The 27,940-nt window shown below is 42.1% G+C and overlaps 2 protein-coding genes and 2 long non-coding RNA genes across 14 annotated transcripts; 3 read left to right on the forward strand and 1 right to left on the reverse strand.

Annotated features, from left to right (window-relative positions):
- The first annotated feature begins 225 nt into the window (after positions 1-225).
- On the forward strand, positions 226-2,075 carry mRF1 (mitochondrial translation release factor 1). Of its 2 annotated transcripts, none has more exons than XM_033472242.2 (2): positions 226-677; positions 1,043-2,075. In XM_033472242.2, exons 1-2 carry the CDS (start codon positions 368-370, stop codon positions 1,948-1,950), a joined length of 1,218 nt encoding a protein of 405 aa, XP_033328133.2. In that variant the 5' UTR covers positions 226-367; the 3' UTR covers positions 1,951-2,075. The 2 variants fall into 2 exon arrangements, with proteins under 2 accessions (XP_033328133.2, XP_033328134.2); XM_033472243.2 differs by lacking the exon at positions 226-677 and adding an exon at positions 764-949.
- stj (voltage-dependent calcium channel subunit straightjacket) lies at positions 1,993-26,686 on the reverse strand. Of its 10 annotated transcripts, none has more exons than XM_076527681.1 (19): positions 26,552-26,686; positions 22,077-22,263; positions 20,671-21,210; positions 19,196-19,603; positions 17,833-18,147; positions 16,101-16,157; positions 13,165-13,245; positions 12,656-12,730; positions 12,356-12,460; positions 11,996-12,067; positions 11,589-11,736; positions 10,998-11,064; positions 10,738-10,907; positions 10,528-10,636; positions 9,357-9,389; positions 8,360-8,634; positions 6,409-6,752; positions 5,548-5,790; positions 1,993-4,992 (listed from the first exon to the last, which is right to left on the reverse strand). In XM_076527681.1, the coding sequence occupies exons 1-19, from the start codon at positions 26,644-26,646 to the stop codon at positions 4,600-4,602; spliced, it is 3,717 nt and encodes a 1,238-aa protein (XP_076383796.1). In that variant the 5' UTR covers positions 26,647-26,686; the 3' UTR covers positions 1,993-4,599. The 10 variants fall into 10 exon arrangements, with proteins under 10 accessions (XP_076383796.1, XP_033328021.1, XP_076383790.1 ...); XM_033472130.2 differs by having other exon boundaries at positions 10,528-10,651; XM_076527675.1 differs by having other exon boundaries at positions 12,356-12,472.
- LOC143261128 (uncharacterized) lies at positions 8,629-9,240 on the forward strand. The gene is made up of 2 exons (XR_013035346.1): positions 8,629-8,799; positions 8,876-9,240. It is a non-coding gene; the product is annotated as an uncharacterized LOC143261128 (long non-coding RNA).
- On the forward strand, positions 25,562-27,284 carry LOC117221300 (uncharacterized). Its single transcript, XR_013035345.1, has 2 exons — positions 25,562-26,499; positions 26,561-27,284. It is a non-coding gene; the product is annotated as an uncharacterized LOC117221300 (long non-coding RNA).
- The last annotated feature ends 656 nt before the right edge of the window (positions 27,285-27,940 follow it).

Consider the following 27,940-nt stretch of genomic DNA (forward strand, 5'->3'; position numbering starts at 1 on the left):
AATGGTGTACAACCTGCTGTTACCAATAGAAAAAAAGCCTAGCTGTTGAGAATGCTGTGTAGATCGTTTCATTTTTTGTCCTGAATTTAATGGGAATAGATCTTCCGGTAGGAAAATAGATATTAAATATAATGGAATGAATAATTTATATTAATTTCGAGTACACACGTATACAGTGTTCAGAAAATTATATTAATTGTATGTATTTTTTCAAAGTTTTCCATCCTGCTAGCAGACGACATGCGCTTCGGATGCTGTCGCATGCTTTCCCTTGAAAACATCAACGCGTCTCGGGATTTATCGATGCTTTTCTTTTGAATGTATCGTTCGATAAGTATTTTTTATATGATATGATCGGTCGCCGAACATGCTTCACCTACGAGGACTTGTATTTAACACCGTTAATAAAATCAAGACTCTCGAATCCCGCGTTCCATTGGTGCCTAACCTCAAAATAAGACTGCCATCGCTGTGCAGCGATTCGTTCAGCTCCGAAACGAAATCGCTTGCGGCTGATGCGAACGTGAGAAAGTATTTGGATCACCTTGTGGACGCTCATCAAAATGGGGATGTAAAAAATGAGGTTGTCAGAGAAATTTTAGGAATACGAGCGTTGCCACGCTTGTTGGAAAATAAACTGAATATAATAGAGTCCATGAAGAGCTTGGAGGATCTTGGTAAGTCATACGAACAGTCGGATCACAAAGTAATGGGACCTCGTCTGAACAAGTTCCTTTTTTAGGGAACCTAAAATGGTCGCATAGATAAAATGTACCTTCTACCTTGTCGTTGGTTCATTGGCCGATGAAGATTACAAGGCAGGAGACGATGCAGGGTCTGGTCGTTTGAGTGTAACCAATCCAGTTTCTTCCATCTATTCGCCACTGGATATATACGTGGTGTAAAATAAATTTGTAACGCTCTTACGAAATGCTGGACCCATTCTTCAGTAAGTTCCGCAAGAAACATCATGGTTCCATTACTTTGTACATTAATTTAACGTCAAAGTGAATATTGATATAACGATGAAATCATTTTTTAGTCTGCGATAGTGCGGAGATGAAGAAACTTGCCGAAGAGGAGGAAGTTTTGTACGAGCAACAGCTTCAAGATGTAGACAATAAAATATTGAACGTGATCTTGGAGCATCTGAACGACGATAGTTATGAAAATGTTATATTAGAAATTGCGCCAGGTGTAGGAGGGCAAGAGGCTATGCTGTTTGCCAAGGATCTGATGAACATGTATACGGGGCATTTGGATTACTTGGGATTGGAATACTCCATAATAGAACTGGACGAGAACGACTTAGGTGGTATAAAGAAAGCTGTTATAGCAGTGACAAGTTCCGAGGGGTTTAACAAATTGAAGTACGAGGGTGGAGTGCACAGGGTGCAAAGGGTACCGGAGACAGAAAGGTCGGGAAGGTTGCACACGAGTACAGCTACAGTGATCGTATTGCCGGAACCTAAGAGCATAGAAATTGAGCTGGATGAGAAAGATTTGACGATAGAAGCGAAAAGAGCGTCCGGTGCTGGTGGACAGCATGTGAACACCACAAACTCAGCGGTCAGGATAACCCATGTACCAACCGGCATAGTTGTAAACTGTCAAGAGAGTAGGTCTCAGATCCAAAATAAGAAGGTGGCTGTAATGAAACTGAGGAGCCTTTTGTACGAGCAACAGTCCGAGAACCAAAGCACGTTTATCAGTAAGTTGCGCAGAAAACAAATGGGTATGAAGGCCAGGAACGAGAAGATTAGGACGTACAATTACAATCAAGATCGTGTGACGGATCATAGAATATCAAACGGCACGATACACTCGTTGAAGATCTTCATGAAGGGCGGCCAATTGTTGGAGGAGCTCGAGGAAAGACTTCAGAAGGACATGCAGTGGAAGATGTTGCTGGAGATAGTGCAGAATCTGGGCGGTAAATCGAAAATGTAGGCTGGAGGGAAGGACGATTTCATTCAAACGTTCGGCAACAGATTTTGATAAGAAACGACTTCATTTTACATAGGCAAGCCATTGTACATAGCAAATCGGTAATAAACTCTGTGTAATACAAGTAACATTCATTCGTTTTTCGGCATTGAAACTCGCCACATATTTTTGTACCTGGCCGCGAACAGAGCGCCAGTTATCCCGCTCGAGGAAGCAGAGAACCGGCGTGGTAGAGAGTTCAGTTGTTTTTTTTATTTTGAAAAACATACAACAAGATTATCTTCTCTTTGGTAATCGTTTTGCTCTCGAACCGCGTGTCCAAAGGCACACATCCTTGTAACGTCTTTGTATAATACATTAATATACAAAATTAATATCCGTAATCTCTATATATATATCAAACGACGACACCGTCTTACGTTCGGTTAATGTACAAAGCGCAAAAATCTGTCGTGAAACGTGTATACCATATATTATCATGGTATCGCGAGAACATGCGCGTGCGCGCGCGCACACATGTGTTACGGCCCTGCTCTGAGTGTACCCCTAATCAAGCCCTAACTGCTTTATCGCTCTGGAAATTTCACTGGCGGCTGGCGTAAGCGAATTAACCGACCGGTCAAATGCGATTTCATCATCGAGACAAGTTCCGTTCGACGATTACACCGCGGAACGTAGGTGCGTGCTACCTACGAGCTCCGAATTGACTTCCTCGTACTCGGTGGTACATATTCAAGCTCGGTTCGCGAGCGAGCAACGCGTATTATGGCCGGAAGTCGCCTACTTCCACGCTGATTCGTGCCTAGGGCAAGCCGCAATTCCGCTGTTATGCTCAATGCTATATTACTCGACTCTATGACCGTGCACGATTCAGCCAGAGTTCTATGAATTCGCACAACTTTCAACAGAACTTTAAACCTATTTTCATGCATACTTTGGTCGTACAATGATGTTTAACGGAGGATTTTAAGTATCGTACCTCGTCGTCGAGGTAGCAGGAAATATTAAAAAAGAATTCGAAACCAGCAAGAAATGATTTTCTTGTAGTAAATCGAAGTTCGGACTTACAGCTCTAACTATAATTTTCTAAACCAGCGTTACAATGGCCTCGCGATCAACGACAAACCTGCACAGGGTGCGATTCTCCGTCGGAAATTTAATCGAAGCATTAACTACACTCGGATTACATCAGTGGTCTAAAATTTGTCGAACGAAGAATCAACCCCCCTGCGAATTACAGAACACATAGTTGACGAGGAAGTATCTTCCTCCGTTGTTCCCTCATTCTATCGGTATAAGACGCTTCGAAACGTTTCAGTTATTTTGATTTTCGGTTGAGTATCCATTAGTCTGTTTCTCATAAAAGGACATCTGACATTTTATTTCAGGTGTACTCTTCTCAGAAACATACTATAGCGGACCTCTTGATCCATCATCGACCACGAAGGCGTTAATAGAACATAAGAAATCAACGTCGAACTCTAATGGATGCCAGAAAGAAGCAAAATTTTCAGGTCACAGCCCGTACAATGAAATCAACGTGCAACTTCTTACGCGTCGTTCAAACAAAATTGTGCCAATCTATGTCCGACTCGGGCTAAAGTAATAATGACAACGAGGGGTCGAGCAGGGGCGCACACGTAGCAGATACCGCGTTGTATTCCGGGCAGTAAGGTCGTTTGTTTTGTTAGGACTAGTTTTCGGCACCGAGTCGCGGACGTCCTCTTCGGGTTCTCGGCCGGCGCGCCGCGAATACACGAGATGACGGGGCCCATCGTCTGCCGAGCATTCTACAGGGTGTCCCGAAAATGTCTCGCAATCCGAAAGTAGGGGATTCCCGAGATGATTCGAAGCAACTTTTTCCTTAGCGAAAATGCGATCCGCGGCTTCGTTTACGAGTTACCAACGAAAAACAGTGACCAATCGGAGGCGAGATCGTTTGGCGCGAGACGGCCGAGCCAATGAGCAAAACCGAGCTCCGCGCGCTCGTTGACTGGGCCGCCGCGCGCCGGCCGAGCTCGCCTCTTATTGGTCAGTGTTTTTCGTTGATAACTCGTGAACGAAGCCACGGAGAAAATTTTCGCAAAGGAAAAAGTTGCTTCGAATGACCTCGGGAACCTCCCATTGCCGGATTACAAGACATTTCCGGGACGTCCTGTATACAAAAAATAGCCTGAACCCTGAACCGACCCTCGGAGATTACGACAGTGTCCATCATGGCCGACGGCGGCGCACGCGAAGACCCGGCCTGCGCGGCGTGGCGCGACAGCCGACTCGACGATCAATCAGCAGACAGCAGCAGCACACAGCACCAAGGAGACCGTGTACCCGCTAGTACAGCGTTGCTATAGATATGTCCTAAAATACCTTGAAATCGCGGTAACTATGACAAAACAGAGAGAGAAAAAAAAAGAAAAGAAAGAACATCGATTACTTCGCAACGAATCGGCCCGAATTGTACTTTCTTTCTTTCAGAAAAGCTAAACGATGATTGGCAAGTGTAATCTCATCGCTCGAGAGCGTCGCTAGCGCGATTCTATGACGGTCACGAAGGACGAAGAAGGGCCGCTGCGAGGGAAGTGTGTCGACACACCTCCTTTGCCGTCGTTGGCCCCGAACCCCTATACGATGAAGGTCTCCGAGCCGGGTAAATTAATTATGACCGAAGACGACGCGTCTGACGAGGACGCACGCGGTCGGCAACAGTGTAAGGAGGTAGATATTCGGCGTCGCGATCACAGCCAGCCCGCACAGGTCCTTGATTTCGCTCTCCCTCGAGTGGGTGCGGATGCAGGATTGGGGCTTCTTCCTCCTCAGGGTGATGAGCGCCTTCTGGCACACCAGGGAGTTGTTCTCGTACATCACCTCCTCCGGCAGCACGCTCAACGATGGCGACTCCGTGTCGGTGCAGTCCGTGTTCACCACCAGCAACAACATGTTACTGAACTCCACCGGCTGGACGATGTACGACCTCATGCAGCTGTCGTTTATGTCCTGCTCGACGTCGAACTTGTCGAACGACACGTTCCGCAGGTACAGGTACACCTGTTGGACAAATAACGTGAGTTGATATTTTTCTATAGTATACAGGGTGTCCCGAGAATGTCTCGCGATACGAAAGCGGTGGGTACCTCGGGTCATTTGAGTCAACAATAACCCATCATACTTTGATTATGCTTTGTTATAAGTAAAGAGTTCTTGCCATACCGTTCCTCTGTTAACCTTCATAATTAATTTTAGACAATTTTCGGCAGTTCAATTAAATAAATGTCTGTTACGATATACAGGGTGTCCCAAAAATGTCTCGCAATCCGAAAGTGGCGGGTTCCTCGGGTCGTTCGAAGCAACTTTTTCCTTTACAAAAATTTTCTCCGAGGCATCGTTAACGAGTTATTAACGAAAAAGCGGTGACCAATGAGAGGCGAGCTCGGCCGGCGCGAGGCGACCGAGCCAATGAGCGGAACTGGACTTCGTTGCGCTGGTTGGCTGGGCCGCCTCGCGTGTAAGAATCATTCGCGTTTAAATCCTAATTAGCAACATAGTATTCTTTGGGAGTGATCGGTTAATTAAGCAAATTAATCTTCTGGTAAACTAATATACCTCTTGGTCGCAAGCCTCCGGCCGCGTGCGGTTGATCAGAACCTTTTGATCGAACATTTTTTCATCCTTCGGGTCGACCGGCGACTTTTCCTCGCTCTCCTGATAATCTCTGTGCATGCCCTCGTCCTCGTTCGGGTAAGCAAATGCTTCAGCATATTCGGATTCCCACATGCCAGCTTTCGCCCAAGCCCATGCTGCTTGACCCAACAGCCAGGTGGCTATCTTCTGAATGTTCTTCCACGGCTGAAAGCAACGAGACTTGAAAATCTGTGACCCAGCTTGGCGCCCCGTTTACTAATTTTCTGCTAAAGCGCAAATGAGCCGTTTATTCTCTCCAATTGACGCTCAAATTATCATTATTATGTACATAATATATTATATATAATAATATATAATATTATATAATAAAATGTATAACAATATATATTACTATTCAATAAAATATATAATAACATATAATAAAATATATAATAATATAACTTATATAATAACAATAATCGTATCCCCTCTCCCCAAATTGCCCATTTTTGTGTACAATCTGAGCGTCAATTGGAGAGAATTTACTGCGACTGGAAACACGCTCGCAATGATATATGAGCCGTTTATTTTAAAAGTGGCATAGGTCACTTTGTTTTTAAGTCGATATATTTAAGGGTTTGCGTTTTAACACGTTTAAAAATATCGATGCTAACTTTCGAGAAGATTTACTTCTATTTGTTATCTCTGGATACTGATATTTTTCTCAGTATAAATAATTTCGTATAAACATTAAAAAAATCACCACTTTTCATTACGATAAAGTGACTTATGCCACTTTCAAAATAAACGGCTCAAATATCGGCGGCAGCGAAAGGACCTCACCGTGAGCAAGATACTCGCGATGTTGGAAGTGTGCATGCTCTTGAAGCAGACAGCTTGGTAGTCGAATATCCTGATCCTTTCGAAAACGCCCTCCTTCACGAGGCTCGACATGATCGGTCCCCTAAGCTCGCCGAAGAACTTGCCGGCGTTCGCCTCGTCCTCGGCGGCGATCACGTAGCCGTTGTTGTCGACAAGGTAGCAGGCCCAGTTCTCGGCGCCGCAGTGCGTGCGGCAAGACCCGATGCCCTCGCAGCTGAAGGTTATGTTCTGGAAGAGTCCTTGGAGGGCAGTGTGCTCGAACTGGAAACCGACTACTGCTGCTGGCGCCCTCGCCGTTTGGCTTCCTGGAGAACGGTCCGATAATGTTAGTAATGACAAGGTAATTCGATCAAGTTTAATTCGAGTAAGTCTGATTCATTGAATTAAATATATTAATCTGTTAAGCTGCAGACTAACGCGCGAAACTATTAGGTCTAGTAATAATTAGCGTCGTTTCTTAGCGTTCGTTTAGAATCCTGCTTGCCGCTGACTTGGTCGACATAACCTACGAACGCGCGATACATGCAAACAGTGTGAAGCGTACAGTTATGTCTCCCTTATTGACGCTAAGATTGCGCAGAAAAGTGGACAATTTGGGGAGAGAAGATGCGATTATTCGAGTCTTGCGGTTTATTGTTATAGTTATAAATTGTCAATAATTATAAAAACGAGCCGCAAAGCTCGAATAATCGTGTCTCCTCTTCCCAAATTGTCCATTTTAGTGGACAATCCGAGCGTCAGTATGGGAGACATTACTGTATTCGAATGTTCACTGACAAAAATTATACGACAAGCGTCGAACGCGTTCGAGCCGGCGCGATAACGTTACGAAAATATGCCTGTGTTTTCCCTCGGGAGAGAACAAACGCAGAAAACACTCGCACGGCTGTCTCTCGGTCGAAAGAAATTCGCAAAGTCGGAGATCCGATTTCTACATATTAGATCTGGTAATAATTAGCGTCGTTTCTTAGCGTTCGTTTAGAATCCTTCTCGCTGCTGACTTCATCGACATAACCTACGAACGCGCGATACATACAAAAAGTGTGACGCGTGATTAACAAGCTTCGCTGCAAAAAGTTTGTGTTCGAACTGTTTTACTTTGCGAAACTAGGGTCAAAGGATGGCGGATGAAGAGCGTATTCGGCATTGCGAAAACAACCGAGATCGAAGAGTCGCGATCCGCGGTTCGCTCCTCTCTCGTCGAAACCGATTGCCGTTTTTAGAGCAAATCGTTACCGGAGATGAAAAATGGGTGCTTTACGTTGATCCGAAGAGACGGCCGCGATGGTTGGACGAAAGCGAGGCGCCGCGGCCCACGCCAAAGCTTGACTCGCACGCGAAAAAGGTGATGTTGCGCGTTTAGTGGTATTTTAAATGAATTCTTCGTTACGAACTCTTGCCAACCAACCGAACCGTTACAAGCGAAGCGTATAGTGCACAATTGAAAAGGTTCGACTGAGCTGCGAGAGAAAAAGAACCCGCGCCGATCGATCGGAAGGGCGTGATTCTTCGTCGCGATAACGCGCGACCGCGTGCCGCAAGAATCACGGCGGAAAAACTACGCCGGTTTGGGATGGCAAGTTCTCCTGCAACCTGCGTATTCTCCAGACATTGCCCCATCCGATTATCGTTCGTTTCGTTCCTCGCGAAATGTTCTTCTTGGAAAACATTTCGATAATCGAAGAGTGCCTCGAAAACGCCTCGACCGAATTTGTTCGATCAAAATCACAAGAATTTTACGACAGAGGGATCAAGATGCTACCCGAGCGTTGGGCACAAGTAGTCGAAAACAACGTCGACTGTATCGTCGATTAAATCGTTTCGTTTCGTTTAAATAAATTACTTTGAAAAATGTATCGGAAAAACGACATCAATTATTACTAGTCCTGCTGTGTATTTCAGCTGTTGTTACCGATAAAAATGGCACGACTGGCAGTGACGAGGGTGGTGTTGTCGGCGCCCTCCTCGTCGATTGGCACAGAAAAGACGAAGCTCTCCGGCTGGACGTAGTTCTGCTCCACGGCTCGCTTGTACCACACTTCGTCTATGGCTCTCGGGTACATCTTGCTGAAGTGGTCCTCGGGAATGGCGCCCTCCTCGTCCGTGAGGAAGTCTTGCCATCTGGTCAGGCCGCTGTGGGTGGCCATGAACGCGACCGTCACGCCGAAACGTTGTTGGAACTCTTTCCTATAAGAACAGCAACACGTTACGTTTCCAGTTGGAATGATTGCTTCTGGGAGAACAGACTTCGTGTCTGTCCAGTCTTTTCTATAGTACAAAGCTAGCGCGATACGGCGGAGCTTTGGCGACTCGTTTGCAACGCGTGATTCTTTTGAAACAATACTTTCGGTGGTAAGTACTTCAGCAGCCACTGCTTGAAGAAGTTTTTCTTCAAGGACTTCGAGATTACTTTAGTTCTCAATTTTAGGGCACTGTGATTCAAACGATTCTGGAAACGAATGTTCAAGGTGGTCGATAGCTTTGCAAGCAAGTCCCCAAGGATCTCTCAGCTACACTGTACAGTTTGGAAGGTTTTAAGATCGATCCTCCGGTTCCAGGCTCCCCAAACGGATGCTTCTTCCCGGTCGAGACGGCTGCAGCAGCTCTGAAAGATCACGGCTCGTGATCCGAAACGGCCGATCAAGAGTCGCAGAAGGATTAAACGTACATATTGAAACGCAAGTTTGCTGGTGAATTAAGAAAGTAAAACGCTCGGAGAACGTTAAAGTATATCGAACTGAACCGGTGTCGAAGAGAGAATGAAAGAAAGAAAGTAAGAAAGAAAGAAAGAAAGAGAGAGAGAGAGACGCAAGAGAAGCTGGCACAAAAGAAGCGATAATAACAACGAATAAGATTATTATCGTTAGCCTCTAAATGAAAACGTAAGGTGCGTTTGTGGTGGACGTTACCTGGGCAGCAGATTCATCAGCCTAGCTAAAGGTCTGCATGGCGTCAAAGTGGTCAAGTATTAGTAAAAAGGAACGGGCGCGTTTCGTTATCCTGACAGAAGAAAAGAATAAGAGAACGGAACAAGAGATAATTGTGCAGAGAACGGAAACATATATACACACACACGCACATACAGAGGGAACGGTTTCGCTTGTCTCTTTGATAAACCGCACAGTCGGATTTCTCGAATTCTATCGGTGGTGCCGGCGCCTTTTTCGCATTCATCCTCGGCAAAATCTTCAATCCGATTCAATTTAATCACTATCGTTTGATTTTTCATCTTTTTTTCCATAGCAAGCCTGAAGCGTGTTTCGCAATTAATCTTTTATTGTTCGTTAACACGTTGAACGTCCGGCGTGAATCGCCTAGAGCTTCTCTCGGCGCTACGAAGCAAAAAGAAAAAATTACAAACGACTATAACGTATTGTCCTGAATGTCCAGAATCACTCTAATTATGTTTACAATGTTTTAACGAGTTCCATCATAGCTAATAAAATGTTATAATATTTTAAAAACGTATTTAAATATAAGTTACTTATACTGTTAGTAAATATTATACTTTAAATATTATTATATTATATATATTAATTATATATATAAATATTATATTTATACTTTATTGTTACCCTATATCGTCTATACTCGTCATAGTTGTGTTGCAAATAAAACTACTATAAATCACCTCCAAAATCAGTCATATATAGGTGACGCGGCGTTCAACGTGTTAATTGCAAATTGCTCAGAACTTTTAGAATTCCTACTGCCTTGATCTTTTCCTTCCTGTGCGAAGAATCTATGGCGGATTATTACATAATCAGAATTCTCGCCACTGGGAACAACCGAGTGCACGAAAATGGTGCTTTTCAATTTAAATTAAAAAGTAACGATGCTTTTAATTTATCGCGGCAATTGTCTCGTTTTCAAAAGCCAAATACGAACTGGTCGCTGCTACAGCTGCTGCGTCGTTCCAGTGCGAATTTTCCAGAATTATGAAACGTATAGATCCGCCATCGCAAAGGAAGTCCACCTCTTTGTCTCGAAAATATTCGCTAGACTCGCTTTTTCTAGACCGCGTGTCCCATGCGATACGCAGAATCCTAATTAGAGGCAGATCGTTCTTTTGATGCTCACCCTTTTTCCTCGCGCGTGGTGCTGGGGTTCGCAAACCATTCGGTTACCTTTGCGTCGAACACCAGGCTCAGAAGCAGATCCCTGTCGCAGTAGTACAAGTACTTGTCCGCTTTATAAGCCGTGGCTGTTCAAACAGAAACCATATCATTCTCGAAACGATTTGTTTCGCGCGATCGCGACCGTTCCGACGTTCCGTGTTTAGATGCATACGTTTCGATTTCCGATGGGTGTCGTTACCGGAACTCGTGGCCGAGTATTCCGGCGGCTGGGACGGCTGTTTCATGTCTTTCCATTTCCAGGCTGGCTGGCGGATACGCTCCAGGAAGTGAAGGAGCTGAGCTTCCGGCGTACCGAACGGTCGCTCGTCCTCGAAATGATATCTGGATCAAGAAATTTCAAAACGTCGTTCACTGATTTCACTGTTGACTTATGTAGAATACGTCGGAGTGATAACTGATGGAGAGACTCACTTGCAGTACAACCAATGAGGATGCACCCGCCAGTTTTTACCAGTGAAATAGTCCGACACGTTCTTGCCTAGAAAGAGAATCTTAGAGTTAGAGCGAAGTAAAGTACAGAGGCCTTTTTGTGTCGAGTCAAGATTGATTGCATTCGTTGCAAGATGCAGGAGATACAGTAATGTCTCCCTTACTGACGCTCAGATTGTCCACTAAAGTAATTTGGGAAGAGGAGACACGATTATTCTAGCCTTGACGGCTCATTTTTATAATTGTGGACAATTTATAACTATAAAGATAGACCGCAAGGCTCCTGGGCGTCAATTAGAGAGACATTATTGTACAGTATTGTCTCCCTTACTGACGCTCAGGTTACAGTAATGTCTCCCTTACTGACGCTCAGATTACAGTAATGTCTCCCTTACTGACGCTGAGACTACAGTAATGTCTCCCTAACTGACGCTCAGATTACAGTAATGTCTCCCTAACTGACGCTCAGATTGCTCACTAAAATAGATAATCAGACACAATAGCTATGCCGAGAGAGTGAAGGTAGGGACGACGAATCGCTGATTGCTCTCTTGTTTCGGTGAACGTGCGTACCAGTAACGTGCGCGCGATGTATCTCCTCGGTTCCGTGCACGCGATAGCTTCCGCCCCGATCATGTTCCGGCAGGCTGACCACCACCGTGAACGGTGTGTTCAGTATTTCAGTGTGATCGTACTTCCTCTTCACTCTGCCCACACGTTTCTGCAACAAACGAAAAGTTTCAGTTCGTTGGTCCCTTCGAATTTAATCGGATTCTCATTGGCAATGATTTCTTTCTAATTGTATCTTCTTCAAATATAATGATTTTAGGAATAAGTCGGCAGGAAGATTTTTTTTTTAAGCTCGCAGAAGTAACGAAGCTATACATTGTTGAGACGTCTATATAAGTATGTAAAATATATAATTATATATATATATATATATATAGTTATATATAGTGTTAATATATCGAACTAATTACCATGTCGTCGTAATGATATTTCGTGTGAAGCTGCGCGCTACCGTTCTTCTGATTGACCACTTCGTTTCGAAGCTGCAACGAGAGAAGAAGCGAACATAATTTACAGTTACATTCTCCATCATGGTGATTATTATCATGGTTAATTATACATACAATATTACATAATATTAATATTATTTGTTAATATAATATTATTATATTATATTATATATATTATATTATATTATTATATTATATATATTATATTATATTATTATATTATATTATATATATTATATTATATTATTATATTATATTATATATATTATATTATATTATTATATTATATATATTATATTATAATATTATACAATATTTTACCATTAGAAGCGCCTCGTCGAACTCTCTCGGTCCTCTATCCTGATCCATCAGCTCGACCTCCGCCATGTCGACGCTGTTGTACGCCGGCTTCAGGATGCCCTGGAACTGCAATCGCATCTTCGATTAATCATAGAAACGAATCGTTCCCTACGTATCGACAATATCTACGAAAAAAAACATGTAAATAAATATCTTGCATCGAAAACGCGGGACGATACGATTGGAGAGCTTCGCCAAGCCTAAATGATGTACTCTACGTGGAAGCGATCAAAGAAACTTCTCGATCGAAGGATCATTTACCACTGGACGGAGGTCGGGATGAATCAGGATGAAACCGTTGTTGGTCACGATGAACGCGTATCCGTTGACGCCGAGCTGTTTCGAACAGATTAAAAAAGCATTCCGTGAATATATCTTCGTTCATTACGTTAACGGTTAATTAATTATCCTGGCTGGCAAACCGAGCACCGAATTTTTTATTGTTATATATATTATTTATTGTACAAGGTGTCCCGAAAATGTCTCGCGATAAAAAGGTTCGTTCGACTCGTCTATATTTCGAGTATTCTATTTTTTAAACCCCTTTTTATCTATAATATTTTGCAAAATCCCGAAAGTATGGGCACGCCAATTTTTATGAAAATCAAGTCATGTTTTTTTTTCTACGAGAACCCATCCGCGACCGTGAGAACCTTCGCGTATAAATTTTAGGCTAAATACGGCGCCGCTGTTTTCCATTTCGAGCACGAACCGATGGTAATTAATTAACCGTTTCGACGGCAGATGGAGAAACGTGCGCGCTCGCTCACCCGATGCGGCATCATAAGCTTTTGGATCTCTTCTATTGGGACGTCCGTGCCGGCGACGCCGAGAAGATCGGCGATCCGTGTCTGCGCAAAGAAACACAGTGCCATGTCAGAATGATCCCGATCCGGGGTGGGGCCGAGTTGGTTCGGTGTATCGAAAAAAATGTATTTTACGAGTCATCATCATCCCAAGTCGCATAACCATAAGCGTATCTACCTTCTCCAATAAATGCTATCACAATGATAAATTCCTCTAAAGACACACTTGTACTAGTATGTAAAGTAACGATATAATAATACTAAAGTAAACAATCATCTCTGACGTACGGCTGGATGTATAAATAAAACTAGCTCAACTACGGTTCTCAAATAAGTCAACGAAAGAACAAAGATGATGACGATGACGATGACGATGATCATTATTATGATGATGATGATGATAATAATAACAGTGTGATCGATCGAAAGTATATAATGGCAATGTGAAAAGAGCAATTAATGTCTGACACAGGCTCTCCTACGTATTAATGATCAAATTACAGTTTTGCGGGGCCGTTTATCGTTCTGTCGATCCAGTTTCCCCTTTGTCGATCTCATGGATACCGTTCGATTTATAGTTGCGGCGTCGAATTATATATATATATATAATATATTATGTAATAATATATGTAATATATATTTATTATTATATTATTATATATGTATTATATATATATAATATAATATATATAATATTATTAATATATAACCGTCGAATATTATACATATATATTATATAATATATATTTATTATATATTTATTATTATATATTATTATTATATATATTGTTATATATTATTATATATAATATTATTAATATATAAATAATAAAATCCGTTCGTCCGGATTTTACGTCGACGTCGGCCACGAAATTAATAATGCAATTACCGTTTCGTTTCGCGCGGTCCAGTTTATCGACTGCGCGCCGTGTTATTGTTTCACCGATTTCACGACGTCCGCCATATTTGCCGTTTTTTGATAAGCGCGGGTATTACTACGGACGCCTCAGATGCTACGGTATTTTATAATAGTAATAAAATCTATTTATTACTATTATATTAACATTGTATAGGGTGTAATAATAGCTCTAATAATAATAGTTCTAAAAATGAATCTCGTAATATTTTTATACGTTCAATATTGAATGTATCAATATTTATGTATATAATAATAATATTAATATTATTAGTCTCTCTCTCTCTCTCTCTCTAATAATATTAATATTATAATAATAATAATAATATTTATATATATATTTAATATATCAATATTGAATATATTAATATTTTTTATGGCATGCGAGTAACAGCAATCGCGGTTTTTTAATTCGTTCGTTGATTTTTCATGAACGAAGGTTCGTGTCCGGGCTCGCAGAGGGCGAAACGGTCGTCGGAACGGTGACCGACCGAGCTCTACTAGATTACTCGTCTAACTCGATCTAGCATCGGAGAGAAAAAACGGAACAATCCGTACCGTGTGCACGCGTTTGTGTGCACGCCGTTTCGTTTACTCGAAGCCGAAACCAAAAAATATATAAATACTTTTACTCTCGCTATATTAGTTTTTTTTTTTTTAGCACAGAACGTACGTCACCCCAGAACCAGAGTTCTACTGAATGATGATGAAAAGATTGATAATAACAATAATAATAATAATAATAATAACAATAACAGAAAGTAAGAAAAAGTAACGAAAAATAATAATAATAATATCAACAGGAGGTATTCGCCGTTCGCAATCCAACAGGCGGGCAGGATTATCCGTGTTTCTACTCGTCTCGAACAGGGCACAGGGTAGACTAAAGTACCTAAACCTACCTAATGATTAAACTAAGTCCAGAACTAGTGTTAGACCAAAGTAAGATACCAGAGAGACGAACGTGGACCTAAATGAAACAAAAGATCGCCGCGCGGCCTTCTTCGCGCGCCTCTGGAACTTTTCTTGATCGTTCAAAAACTTCATTCTCATGCAGACTTTATTACCAAAACCATTACTAGAGCGCAATTACGGATTACCTTGCATCTTTTACAACCGTCGTGAACGATTCCCTTTCTTTGGTTCAACAATTTCTTTTTTTTTTATGGAAATCGGCTTACGTAAACATTTCGGTCGGATCGTCGACGAAGCTATGATTCCAATTGATTTTCAGGTGCGTTCCGGTCGGAATTTTGAAACGTTGTAGGGCTCAAATTGTAGCTTGAAGAGTCTAGAATAAGATAGGATCAACGTAGTTCAAGAGAAATTACGAAATCTTATCAGAAAATCAAAAAATCTCGGCCATTGACTCAAAGAAAAATGACTCCACGTTCATTGTAAGCTTCAAATCGATTTTAAGTTGTATTCCCGTGGATATTTTCAAACGTCATTGAGCTCAAATTAAAGCTTGAAGAGTCTAGAATAAGATAGCATTTAAGTTTAAGACAAATTACGAAATCTTATCAGGAAATCAAAAAATCTCAGTGATTCGCTAATAGAAAAATGTCTTCACGTTCATTGAGAGTTTCAAGTCAATTTTTAGTTGTATTTCCCGTTAGATTTTCAAACGTTATTGTGCTCAAATCAAAGCTTGAAGAGTCTAGAATAAGATAGGCTGAATTTTGTCTATGAAAAATGTCGAGATAGTTTGGAAAGATCCAAAAATTCCGGGCTAGCTTGGAAGCCAGCTCGGAGACACAGTCATTTCGGCGAAAGAATCGCTGATCGCGGTGCATGAATCGTTTACCAAAGAAGTGAAACGGGTTCACGACGTGGCGACAACCCTCTCCGATATCCTCCCTCGAGGAGGGATCATCCCGGAGGCGGGGGTGCAGGCCGCGCGCGAGTATAAAAGGCGAAAGGGTTACGGGGCTCTATGCATTGAAACAACGTTGCTTGTGTTTTGTTTGTGTTTGCTGCCAACCTCTCTAGTCTCTGTCACCCAGTACGCCTCGTTCACCAGCACCTGCCTTGTGATGTTCTGTGGACAAAGAGGAACTTAAAACCAAAGGAAAATCGGTCTGATTCCGCGGCGCTCTCCAGCCCGTCCAACGACGCGCGACGGAGGGCTGGCTCGAGACGCTTCAAAAAAAAGGTGGGGGACGGCGGGGGTGATCGCTGCGATTCATGTGAATGAAGTGGCGACAATGACGAACGAATCGCTCGATTATGCCGGTGAATGCTAATTGCTAATCCGACGGCGAATATGCGAATCGAGAACGTCGGCTTTTATTCGCCGGCTGAACTCTCGACCGCGACGCTTCGCTGCTGTCTGATCGGAATCGTCGCTCCAGCTCGGCCAAGGTCATCAAAGGTCACCGCATCTTGCGAGAATCGAGGTTCGATCGAAGACTGTTCAGAAGAACTGAGAAGAACTGATCGAACAAAAACCATTCGACTTTAATGGAAACTTTATGTTGGTTTTAAGTTGTATTTCTGTGAGTATTTTCTGAAGAAACTTAGTTCAAATTGAAGCTTGAAGAGTGTAGAATAAGATAGGATTAATTTGGTTTCAGAACTAATTACTCAGCTGTTTCGAAAAATCAAAAAGTTTCACTTGCTGACTCGAGGAAACGTGCCTCGATTTTAAAGAGAAAGTTTAAATCGATTTTAAGTTGTATTCTTGTGGGCCTTTTCTGCTGCAACTTAGTTCAAATTGAAGCTTGAAGAGTGTAGAATAAGATAGGATTAATTTAATTTCAGGACAAATTACGCAGCTGTTTCGAAAAATCAGAATCGCCAGCTGACTCGAGGAAACGTGCCTCGATTTTAAAGAGGAACTTCAAGTCGATTGTAAGATCCATTCCCGCGGGCCTTTTCTAATGCAACTTAGTTCAAATTGAAGCTTGAAGAGTGTAGAATAAGACAGGGTTAATTTAGTTTCAGAACAAATTGCGCACCTGTTTCGAAAAATCAGAATCACCTGCTGACTCAAGGAAACGTGCCCCGATTTTAAAGAGAAACTTCAAGTCAATTATAAAATGCATTCCCGCGGCCCTTTTCTGCTGCAACTTAGTTCAAATTAAAGCTTGAAGACTCCACTACAAGATAGGATATATTCGATTTCAAACAAATTACGAAATCGTTTCGAAAAACGACCATTTCGAAGAACGCCCATCAATCTAATCTCGAAAGCAGCGAAAGCTACGCGCCAATTCTTTCCAACATCTAAAGAACTTGCTTCTGCATCGAATGCAACGCGGTTGCCATCGCTTCGGCAAAACTTCTCGAAGTCCAGGGAGCATGCCTGGGGGTTGGTATGATCGGCCGGGAGGCGATCGGTGGTGCGTTGATCAGACAGCAGCGGCTCGGATGCTCGCGCGGGTGCACATCGTTGCGAGAAATATTAATAGAACGGGGTTAACGGTAAACGGTGACGGGGAGGGAACGGTAAAATCTATTCTCGATGACAAAGCTCGTCACGTGTTATTTATCGGGAATACCTTAGGCCGCTCGATTTCTCTCGTTTCTCGTGCGGCCTCTCGCCTCTCGCGCCGTGACGACACGGCGCGCGCTCTCTTGCGGCCGCGATCCGACCAAATTTAGGGGGAGCCCTAGCAGTTTTTTTTCGTGAGGTTCGGACGAAGAAGAAGAAGAAGAAGTGGCGGAGACTCGTCCTGTGTGACTGTGGCTACGATCGATCTTGAATGTCTTACCGCGTTCTCGCGGCGATCGAACACCGGCATGCTGACCGAGGTCATCAGCCTGTACTCCTGAAGGTCGCCGGACTGATCGTGAGCCTTCTTCTGCTTCTTCACGAACCTGCGGTCCCTCTCCTCCGCGTTATACAGCTTCTTCCTTCTGTGCAGCCGGAGAAATCTCTCCTTCTGCTCCTCGCTCTCGCGCTGCTCCCACAGCCAGTCGGTCATCTTCGGGTCCGTGATGTCCGCGTAGACCGGCGTCCAAATCGTGGGGTGGTCGTTGCGACCCAGAACAAGAGGTCGAGCCATCACCGGCACGTATTTCAACACCTGCAAGCGATCGGAGAACGTTTATAATAAATTCTGGCTAATTGTCGCTCAAATTATCATTATTATGTACATAATATATAATATATAATATATAATATATAATATATAATATATAATATATAATATATAATATATAATATATAATATATAATATATAATATATAATATATAATATATTATTATGTACATCGCCAATAGCAATAACAACAATTATAACAAGCGATAATAGCAATTATAATAAGTAGCAGTAATAATAAAAAACGAAGATTTAAGACGAGGCCAGAATTGTCGCTGTGCCATTCGTTTTTTACTAAATGAACTGTCGAAGTACAGTAAATTTTCCCTAAGTTCAGATTGCGCACAAAAATAGACAATTTGGGAAGAGGGGATACGATTATTCGAGCTTTGCTGCTCGTTTTTATAGTTAACGATTGTCAATAACTATATAATAATAGTAATATGTAACAATATATAATACTATATAATAATTATATTATTTAATTATATATATTAACTATTACTATTATTACTATATAATAAAATGTATAATAATATATAATACTATATAATAAAATGTATAATAACATATAATACTATATAATAAAATGTATAATAATATATTACTATTCAATAAAATATATAATAATATAACATATATAATAACAATAATCGTATCCCCTCTCCCCAAATTGCCCATTCTTGTGTACAATCTGAGGGTCAATTGGAGAGAATTTACTGCGACTGGAAACGCTCGCAATGATATACGAGCCTTTTATTTTGAAAGTGGCATATAAGTCACTTTGTTTTTAAGTCGATATATTTAAGGGTTTGCGTTTTAACACGTTTAAAAATATCGATGCCAACTTTCGAGAAGATTTACTTGTATTCGTTATCTCAGGATACTGATATTTCTCTCGGTATAAATAATTTCGTATAAACATTAAAAAATCACCACTTTTCATTACGGTAAAGTGACTTAAGCCACTTTCAAAATAAACGGCTCAGATTATTATTATTTGTTTCCTCCTTCGAACTCTTCGTGTCGCACCTGTTCCCTGACTTCGGCCAAAGTGCAGAGGTGCACGAAGTATCCCCTGTTGGCGCAGGCCATCCACTGCACCTCCCTGACGTCCGCCACCTCCCGACCGATCAGATATGTGAATATTCTGACCGGCATGTCGGCCTTGAACGGCTCGTCCGGATTGTCCTTCCAATTGTAGGTCTCGAAGATGTCCTTGTAGCTGTACGGCACGCCGTCCGTTATCAGCATGATCGCCTGGTTGCACCTCGCGCCCTCCCTCTCCTCGCGATACGACTCGAGAAGCTCGAACGCGGTGGTCAAGGCCAGCGAGAAGTTCGCGATCTTCTCCGTGTCCAGATTCGAGATCGCCCTCTTCAGCTCCCTGACGTTCGCCAGATTCGCTTGGACCAGAGTGTCGTTGAAGCACGGCACCACCTGCGGGCACCGCAACGCGCGCGCGACCTTCCAATTTAATCGACCGCAGAGACCCTTTTGTGCCAAAGTGGGCTGGATGCTCGAAGAGATATTTGAAATCGGAGATACTTATGTTATACATATTATTATAATATTATAGTGATATGTATGTTTATACATTATTTAATATTATTTCATGATTAAAGATACTATTTTTTGATAATATTAAATATTTTTGATATTAAAAGATATTATTTAATTACTATATAATAATAATATATATTTTTTATATTTAATATATATAATATATAAATATATCTACTTTATATTTATTACATATATAATATATAAATATATTTACTTTATATTTATATCTTATATATATAATAAATATATATATTTTATATTGGAGATATTTCTATATTTGATATTTTTATATTGGATTATTTCAGTAAATTCTCCCTAATTGACGCTCAGATTATACACAAAACTGGACATTTTCGGAAGAGGAAGCTCGAATAATCGTATCTCCTATTCCCAAATTGTCCATTTTTCTATACAAGCTGACCTCAATTAGAGAGAATTTATTATATCATGTTTTGATAACAGAAAACAGTAATTACTCCCGGAAATGCTATATCTCAGGTTGCTGTGAATTTCCCTGCGCTAGCGCTACGCCTATGTAATTTACTGCTCCGTCGATGCTAAGAGTCAACGCGACCGTCGAATAGTGTCACGTGGCCTCCGAATTACCCTCAAATCGTGTCACGCGGCCTCCGAATAATTTTGACATAACCTCGAATCGTGGCAAACAATTAGAAATAAAAAGATTAAGTCATCCTTTTAATTCTAGCATTCATATTAATGTACACCGATATGCTGGCCGCTGCCTTTTTTACCGACTGTCCCGAGTTTCTATGAAATCGAGCCGCGATGCCGAAAGAATCGCGACTTATTTTATTCTCGGATCCGACGGTTTCGACTCTAACCTCCTAACATTTCCGGCAGAAATTACTGAGAAAATACAGAGACATCTCTACCGCGTTCTCGGCCGAAAGTCAACGGTCTGGCCGACGACGGATTGTTACCTCTTTGGTGACGTTCGAGAACGTGATGATGTTGACGAAATCGTTGTTGCCGAGCGTGTCGAGGATATTGTTGACCACGTGCCTGGCGATCTCCCTGCGGATCCCGGTCATGCTGCCGGACGTGTCGATCAGAATGATGACGTCCTTGGGGCTGGTCGCGGCCTCGATGTACCAGCTCCTGGTCCTGCAGTCGAAGAGATCGACCGGCTCCATGAACCAGTTGGTCGCCGGATATTGTCGCATGAAGCCGGTGGCGCTGCCGAAGTACTGCCACGAGAGCGACGGGTCCTGCTCATAGTTGTTTATAAAAGTCTTGTCGAGCTCCTCGGACCATTTGATCGCCCTGATCACGTCCGACGCCCTGTCGTAGACGTTCGTCGGCACGTGGACCGCTGACATGTTCAGATTAACCTGGCCGCCGAAGTGGAAGCTGTGCTTCAGTTCGATGGTGTTGTTCTTCGCGTTGATGTAATTAAACGATTCCGGCGGATCGGCGTCCGGCGCTGACAACGCCGACGTCTCTGCCACGTCCATGATCCTCTGGCGAATTGAAAGCTATTATTTATTAACCTGCCGTTGCAAAGCGAACTTAATATATATATATATATATTAATAATGATATAATGATAATATATAATATAATAATATATATTATATAATATTTATATATATTATATATTATTATATATAATATAATATAATAATATAATATTAATAATATAATAATATATAATTTAATAACATAATGATAATGATATAATAATAATGATGATAGAAATATAATGACGGTAATAACAACTTCGACGCAAGATGAAATGTGAAAACGAAAAGAAAGAAAAACAAAGGGAGGAAGGAATAACTTAATACGTTCAGTGCCGCGTGAGTCACTTGCACGGGTGACACACTAATTTTAACTAGGCTATATTGAAATTAATTTTTATACTAATAAAAGTACAATGTAATATTTCCTATGGTAAATATGTTTTATACTCCTTTGTGTTTACATTCCTCCCGCTGTCGCAGCTATCGGCCGCTAGCGACCGCCGTCGATCTGCGTCACCGTTTTCGACCAATAGCGACCGACAGCGGGACAGCTGGAGGGGGAACGTAAACGCGAAGACGCGTTCTTGTCGCGCGAGGACCATACGTACCTGATTACTTCAGTAATCTTTAGCAATTCACGACAAAAGATCGCGTAAAACTTTTCTGATTATATCATTCTTTGTACATTTTTACATCGATTAATGTTACATTTGTAATGTTATATAATGTTATGTTTCGAACAACTGAACATTGAAATCGAAATCGTAATGAAAGCCGAGGTTGAACCGCGATTAAAGTCCGTTAAGCAGCGAAGCGATCGAGTTGCTTTTTCTGAGGGGGGGGGGGGCTGTAAGAAGAGTTACCTTAATGGCGGAGATCTTGGACTCCATCATCGCCTTAATGTCCCTGGCGATCTCGCGGACGAGCGCCTCGCCATCAACAGGCTTCACCTCCGCCTGCTTGTAGCTCTCGTGAAACTTCTCCACGTTGGTCACGTACTTGCCCAACTGCGACAGCTCGAAACCCAATTTGTGCGCCCATGTCTTCGCTCTGCGAACACCGGACACCTTTCGTGGTCAGAACTCTCGATTCTACAGGGTGTCCCAAAAATGTCTTGCGATCCGAAAGCAGGGGATTCTCGAGGTGATTCGAAGCAACTTTTTCCTTAGCGAAAATGCGATCCGCGGCTTCGTTTACGAGTGATCAACGAAAAACAGTGACCAATCAGAGGCGAGATCGTTTGGCGCGAGACGGTCGAGCCAACGAGCGGAACCGGGCTCCGCGCGGTCGTTGGCTGGGTCACCGCGCGCCAGCCGAGCTCGCCTCTTATTGGTCAGCGTTTTTCGTTGATAACTCGTAAACGAAGCCTCGGAGAACATTTTCGCAAAGGAAAAAGTTGCTTCAAATCACCTCGGGAACCTCCCGTTTCCGGATTGCGAGACATTTTCGGGACACCCTGTAGATTGAATAGCGATGGTCCCCGGGGACATCGTTGCGCCAAGTGAAATCCTCCGTCTTCACCGAGATCGAGGTTTCCTTTCCGAACTCGGCTCTATCGTCCGCGTATTTCCAAAAAACAGCGTCACGGATCACTGTAATTATCGCATCGAACGCGACGGGTACATCGATTTTCGTCCCGTCCCCGCCCCTCCAATCGTGCCAATTCTTGCATCATGCACCGCCAAACTATTTCCAAACTTCGCCAAGCGCAGCCCGATTCGGCTGGTATCGACGATATATAGGAGCGAGAGATTTGCATTGTATTTATTGTATCTGCTATATATTTATTATATGTGTATGCTACGCTATTTCTTCCTTTTTGTATTTTATTATTTTATATTATATATAAATTATATTATGATATTATTACATTATTTTATATTATATATATATAAATTATATTATAATATTATTATACTATTTTATATTATATACATATTATATTATAATATTATTATATATTTTATATTATATACAAATTATATTATGATATTATTATATTATTTTATATTATATATGTTATATTGTAATATCATTATATTATATTAGAAATATATATATATATATATATTGATATTTTTATTTTTATTGCACTCGTGTGACGGCTATACAAAATCGTTTTCTTTTTATTAAAATTTTTATTAAATAGGATAAATTTGACACGAACAGCTTTGAAGACGAAGAGCGAAGAAGAACAGCGAAGGAAGACGAAGAGCGAAGAAGAACAGCGAAGGAAGACGAAGAGCGAAGAAAAAGAGCGATGGAAGACGAATCGGAAGACGAACAGCGAATGAAGATGAACCGGAAGACAAAGAGTTGATTCGAGCTTGACAAGGAAACAGTGGATATTTTGAGAACAACGCGTCCATCGAGCAGCTACAATAATCATTAGACCGCGAATGTTTACGTTTAGCGTCTCACGAAAATATTTGAACATGTACCATCAAATACCTTGTTTCATAGTGAATGTTCAAATGTACTGTCGCGAGTCATTTTCATAGTCACCGATTATCAACAAAGATAATAGAAACAACAGCCGCGAGTCTCGAACAATCGTGTCTCCTCTTCCCAAATTGTCCATTTTTGTTTATATAAGCTGAAGGAAAATTAGGGAGAATTTACTGCACTTGTTTTTCACAATTCTACCAGATTCTATTTTTTTTTTTTAATGATATCGTAGATCCATTTGTATTTAACAATTTATTAATTTCATCGTTCGTCTTTCCCTTCTTTACGCCACTTAACGATTAATTCTCTCTGTTTTCAGAGATTTCAGACACCCTAGGATATATATTTTATGTATCCTATATATTATTTTATATTTATATATATTATATATATATTTTATATATTCTATATATATTTTATATTTATATATATATTTTGATACAGCACACGAATGCTAGGACGACCACTGTGAACGCTGAACCATGACTGACACGCGAACGGAGACCAACAACAGTGTTTGTTTACATTGCGCGCGGCTGAAAAACTTTGTTGTCATTGATTCTTTGGGTCGCGTTTCCGCGCGCTCGAACGCTCTTGTTGCTTCGACGAAATTTACGTTTGTGAAACGCGATTCATAACTATTGTGCATGTTCCTCGGCCCGTTCGAAACTTTACTTATTCAATCTAGACAGTCGTATCTGTATACAGTATTAATAATACTTTTGCAGGCACTGTACAACATACTTATTATAATTTGGAAAGTGTTTCATAGTAGGTGCTCAAATATTTTCGCAAGTCATTCTTATAGTTATAATTATATATAAATTATATATATATTTCTATATATAAAATTTAAAACAAATGTCAATATCTAAAATTTTGTATTATTACCATCGTCAATTCAAACAGTGACCCCTGTCGCAATTAACACGTCAAACATGGTTATACACTGTAACTTATCTATTGCAGATAATATTTCAACGTTATACAGGGTGTCCTAAAAATGTCTCGCAATCCGAAAGTAGGGGATTCCTGAGGTGATTCAAAGCAACTTTTTCCTTAGCGAAAATGCGATCCGCGGCTTCGTTTACGAGTTATCAACGAAAAACCGTGACCAATCGGAGGCGAGATCATTTGGCGCGAGACGGCCGAGCCAATGAGCGGAACCGGGCTCCGCGCGCTCGTTGGCTGGGCCGCCGCGCGCCAGCCGAGCTCGCTTCTGATTGGTCACTGTTTTTCGTTAATAACTCGTAAACGAAGCCGCGGAGAAAATTTTCACAAAGGTAAAAGTTGCTTCGAATGACCTCGGGAACCTCCCATTTCCGGATTGCGAGACATTTTCATATAAAAGCAAATTCATCATGGCGCCACGAACTATTTCTGTAAAACCGGCGTGGCATTCAACGTGTTAAGTTCGCTCGAAGAACCTCGGTGCGTTTAGCGTTTATGGTGGCGCGGGAACAGGTCGCCCACGTTTTCACGGTTCTCGCGTTGCACGCATCGCTGTCAACCCTTCGCACACGAGTGCCGGCTCTAGGGCGCCGCAAACAATTGTTACGTCACGCTTCAAATTTCTTTATATTTAAAAAAAAATTGTTAAAAGTTATTGTTGTACGAGTTACAAAATACAAAATCTCGTATGTACAAAATGCACTAGATTGTATAAAAGGTATAAAATTGAAATACTCTGGCTTGGAGATTATATTATTATATATTATTATATATTTTATTATTATTTATTATATATATTATATATTATTATATATTATATTATATATAATATCATTATATATTTTTATTATTATTATATATTATTATATATTTCTATATTTTGGATTTACATAAATCGAACGGCTCGATTCGAGTGAATTAATTGTCGAAGCTGAACAAAGGGATCGCATGATGTAAGTTGGTCAGAGAAGACAGTGAACGGTGTTTAAGCTGATGCAAGAACAGTTTAAATTTTATAGGTCGATTAATTGAATAGATAGATTTGCCGACGAGTGAATTAATTTTTCCAGCAGACCAGAGGAATATCCCACTATTAAAATTTGAGAAAAGTAACAGCGAGCGCGTAGAGGTTATGTCACGAGAACAGGTCGCCCGCGATTGCACGGACAGCAAACAAATTGAAAAGCGAATCTCGATCTCACTCTAAAAAACAAACAAACGAATTTTCGGGCCTGAACGAGGGAACACCGTGGAACAAACCACGTAAAAAAAAAACAGCGAACGCGTGAACCTAACGCGAGAACAGAACGCCGACGGTTTTACAATTTTCGCGTTGCATCGATTAAATCGACAAGCTCGCTTGGCCGATAATTAATTAATTTTTGAAGCGAGACAATTTCGAGGTGAAGACACAGAACGTGTAAATACAGGTGGCGCGAGACCAGGTGAGCCACGTTTTGACAGGTCCGAATCGAATCGACTATCTCGCGTTTATTTCAGATTTTTCGAGCAGAAAAATTCCCGTTGCAATCTCCGAAGGAATCGCGCGGTATAAATTAGACGGTAACGGCGCGATGAACGCGTTAAAACGATGCGAGAGAACAGTTGACGCGAGGCCACGTTTCGACGGCGCGTGCCGAGGGCAGCTTGACAGAGCGAGGGAAACGAGCGAACGCGGAACGCGATCCTCGACGCGGCCGAGTTGGAAGAAAATTCACGGAAGAAACGCCGCGGCGTGAAGTAAAGTGACAGGCGAGCGCGGGCCGCCACGTTTTCGACGGTGGCGCGTGTCGAGGGCAGCGAGTGTCACGAGCCGAGGGAAGCCAGCGAATTCTCGGTGCGAAACGATTCCCGTGGAACGTCGTCGAACGGTTCCGATTGATCGTGGTAAAAACCTGTGCAGAGACGAGAACGAAAAACCGGAATAAAAAACACTTACGTGTTGTAGGAGATACCGTCACCGTCGAGGCCGGGTACCGCGATCAGGATCAGGATGACGACGGTGGCAGGCAGAGGCAGAGAACGGGGCCTCATCGCTGCTGCCGTGTTCGTCGGCGCCGGCTCTCCGCTGTTTACGCGAGGACACGGTAAACAAAACTGAGGCCGAGAGGCGGCTCGCGTCTGACATTAAGGATGCTCTCGGCCGGCCGTGTTCGTCGCCGTCTTTGTCGTCGTCGACGTCGACGTCGCCATGCAGTGCGCGCACCGTCCGACACCACCACGGCGGCCAACGCTTTTGCAGATCAGCGCTTATCGATCGGCGCGTAACGGCGGAGCGGTATCGAGCCGTGCTGGGCTTGCGCAACAACCGCCGCCGTCGCTCCGCGGATCTCGCCGCCAATCAACGCCGACCGCCGCCAATCAGCGCCGACCGCCGCCGACCGCCGCCAATCAACGCCGACCGCCGCCAATCGCCGCCGAACGCCATCGCGCCGACGCGACGCGAACGCGCCTCCGGATCGAAGCACAGTGTTCCTAACCGATCAGCGATCCATCGCGGAGGTTCCAATTCGCAACGAGTCGCTTATCCGGAACTTTAAGATCGAAAATATCAAGTACATTAAGATGATTTTTGTGACAAGCAGAGTGCGGATCTTTATGCATTTATTGAAAGTATTGATCAGAGAAATAGAGGATAATTATAACGTTAGAATAATTATGTATATAACGAAGCGTGTTGTTACGACTGTTTTAATCGATTTAATTCCTGTTTTTAAACGATTGCTGAACAAAATTGTTATTTTGCACGAAGATCGAGTAGATTCGATAATAACGTATAACGTCGCGAAGACGCGCAATGACAAGGTTGTTGACATAACCTTGACGATTTGAAGGAACAAATTTGTTCAATTGGTTATGACAGAATATCGACATATAAGGATAATGATAACGTTAGAGGAATATATATATATATATATAACGTTAGAGGCAAGTTGGTAATAGTTTCGTTATTTCTGTCAAATATTTGTCGATGTTGTTTGTATCACACTAACCTGTCTCGAAGGGATATCTTGAGAAACACGTTGAAAAATATCGTTAAATAAACTTACACACTCGCAATCGTATTTTCGTCAGAAAAGCGCGCCGCGTTCGATTGATAATGGCGCCACAGAGACGCCATTTAAGCGTAGCGGGTTAACGCGTATATCGTCGTTTCGCTCAACTGCGGCCAAGTATCCCCCACGCTCCACCATGCAAAATCGTGTTAGGAAGACGATGACGTGGAGCAAAAATACTAAGCTTTGAACTTAAAATCAAGTCCGCGTTTAATTTTTGTGATCGATCTCGCGGCACTTGCAATCAGCCGGCAACCTGATTTATCCTGGCA

This window comes from Megalopta genalis, unplaced genomic scaffold, assembly GCF_051020955.1.
Source record: "Megalopta genalis isolate 19385.01 unplaced genomic scaffold, iyMegGena1_principal scaffold0037, whole genome shotgun sequence".
NCBI lineage: Eukaryota > Metazoa > Arthropoda > Insecta > Hymenoptera > Halictidae > Megalopta > Megalopta genalis.

Coding starts and splice junctions, on each gene's coding strand:
- mRF1 (XM_033472242.2), top strand. CDS start 368: ATGCTTCACCTACGAGGACTTGTATTTAACACCGTTAATAAAATCAAG. Junction 678..1,042: donor GAAGAGCTTGGAGGATCTTG/GTAAGTCATACG, acceptor ATCATTTTTTAG/TCTGCGATAGTGCGGAGATG.
- stj (XM_033472127.2), bottom strand. CDS start 26,646: ATGAGGCCCCGTTCTCTGCCTCTGCCTGCCACCGTCGTCATCCTGATC. Junction 21,211..22,076: donor CCAAGATCTCCGCCATTAAG/GTAACTCTTCTT, acceptor TCAATTCGCCAG/AGGATCATGGACGTGGCAGA. Junction 12,473..12,655: donor ATCCCGACCTCCGTCCAGTG/GTAAATGATCCT, acceptor GATTAATCGAAG/ATGCGATTGCAGTTCCAGGG.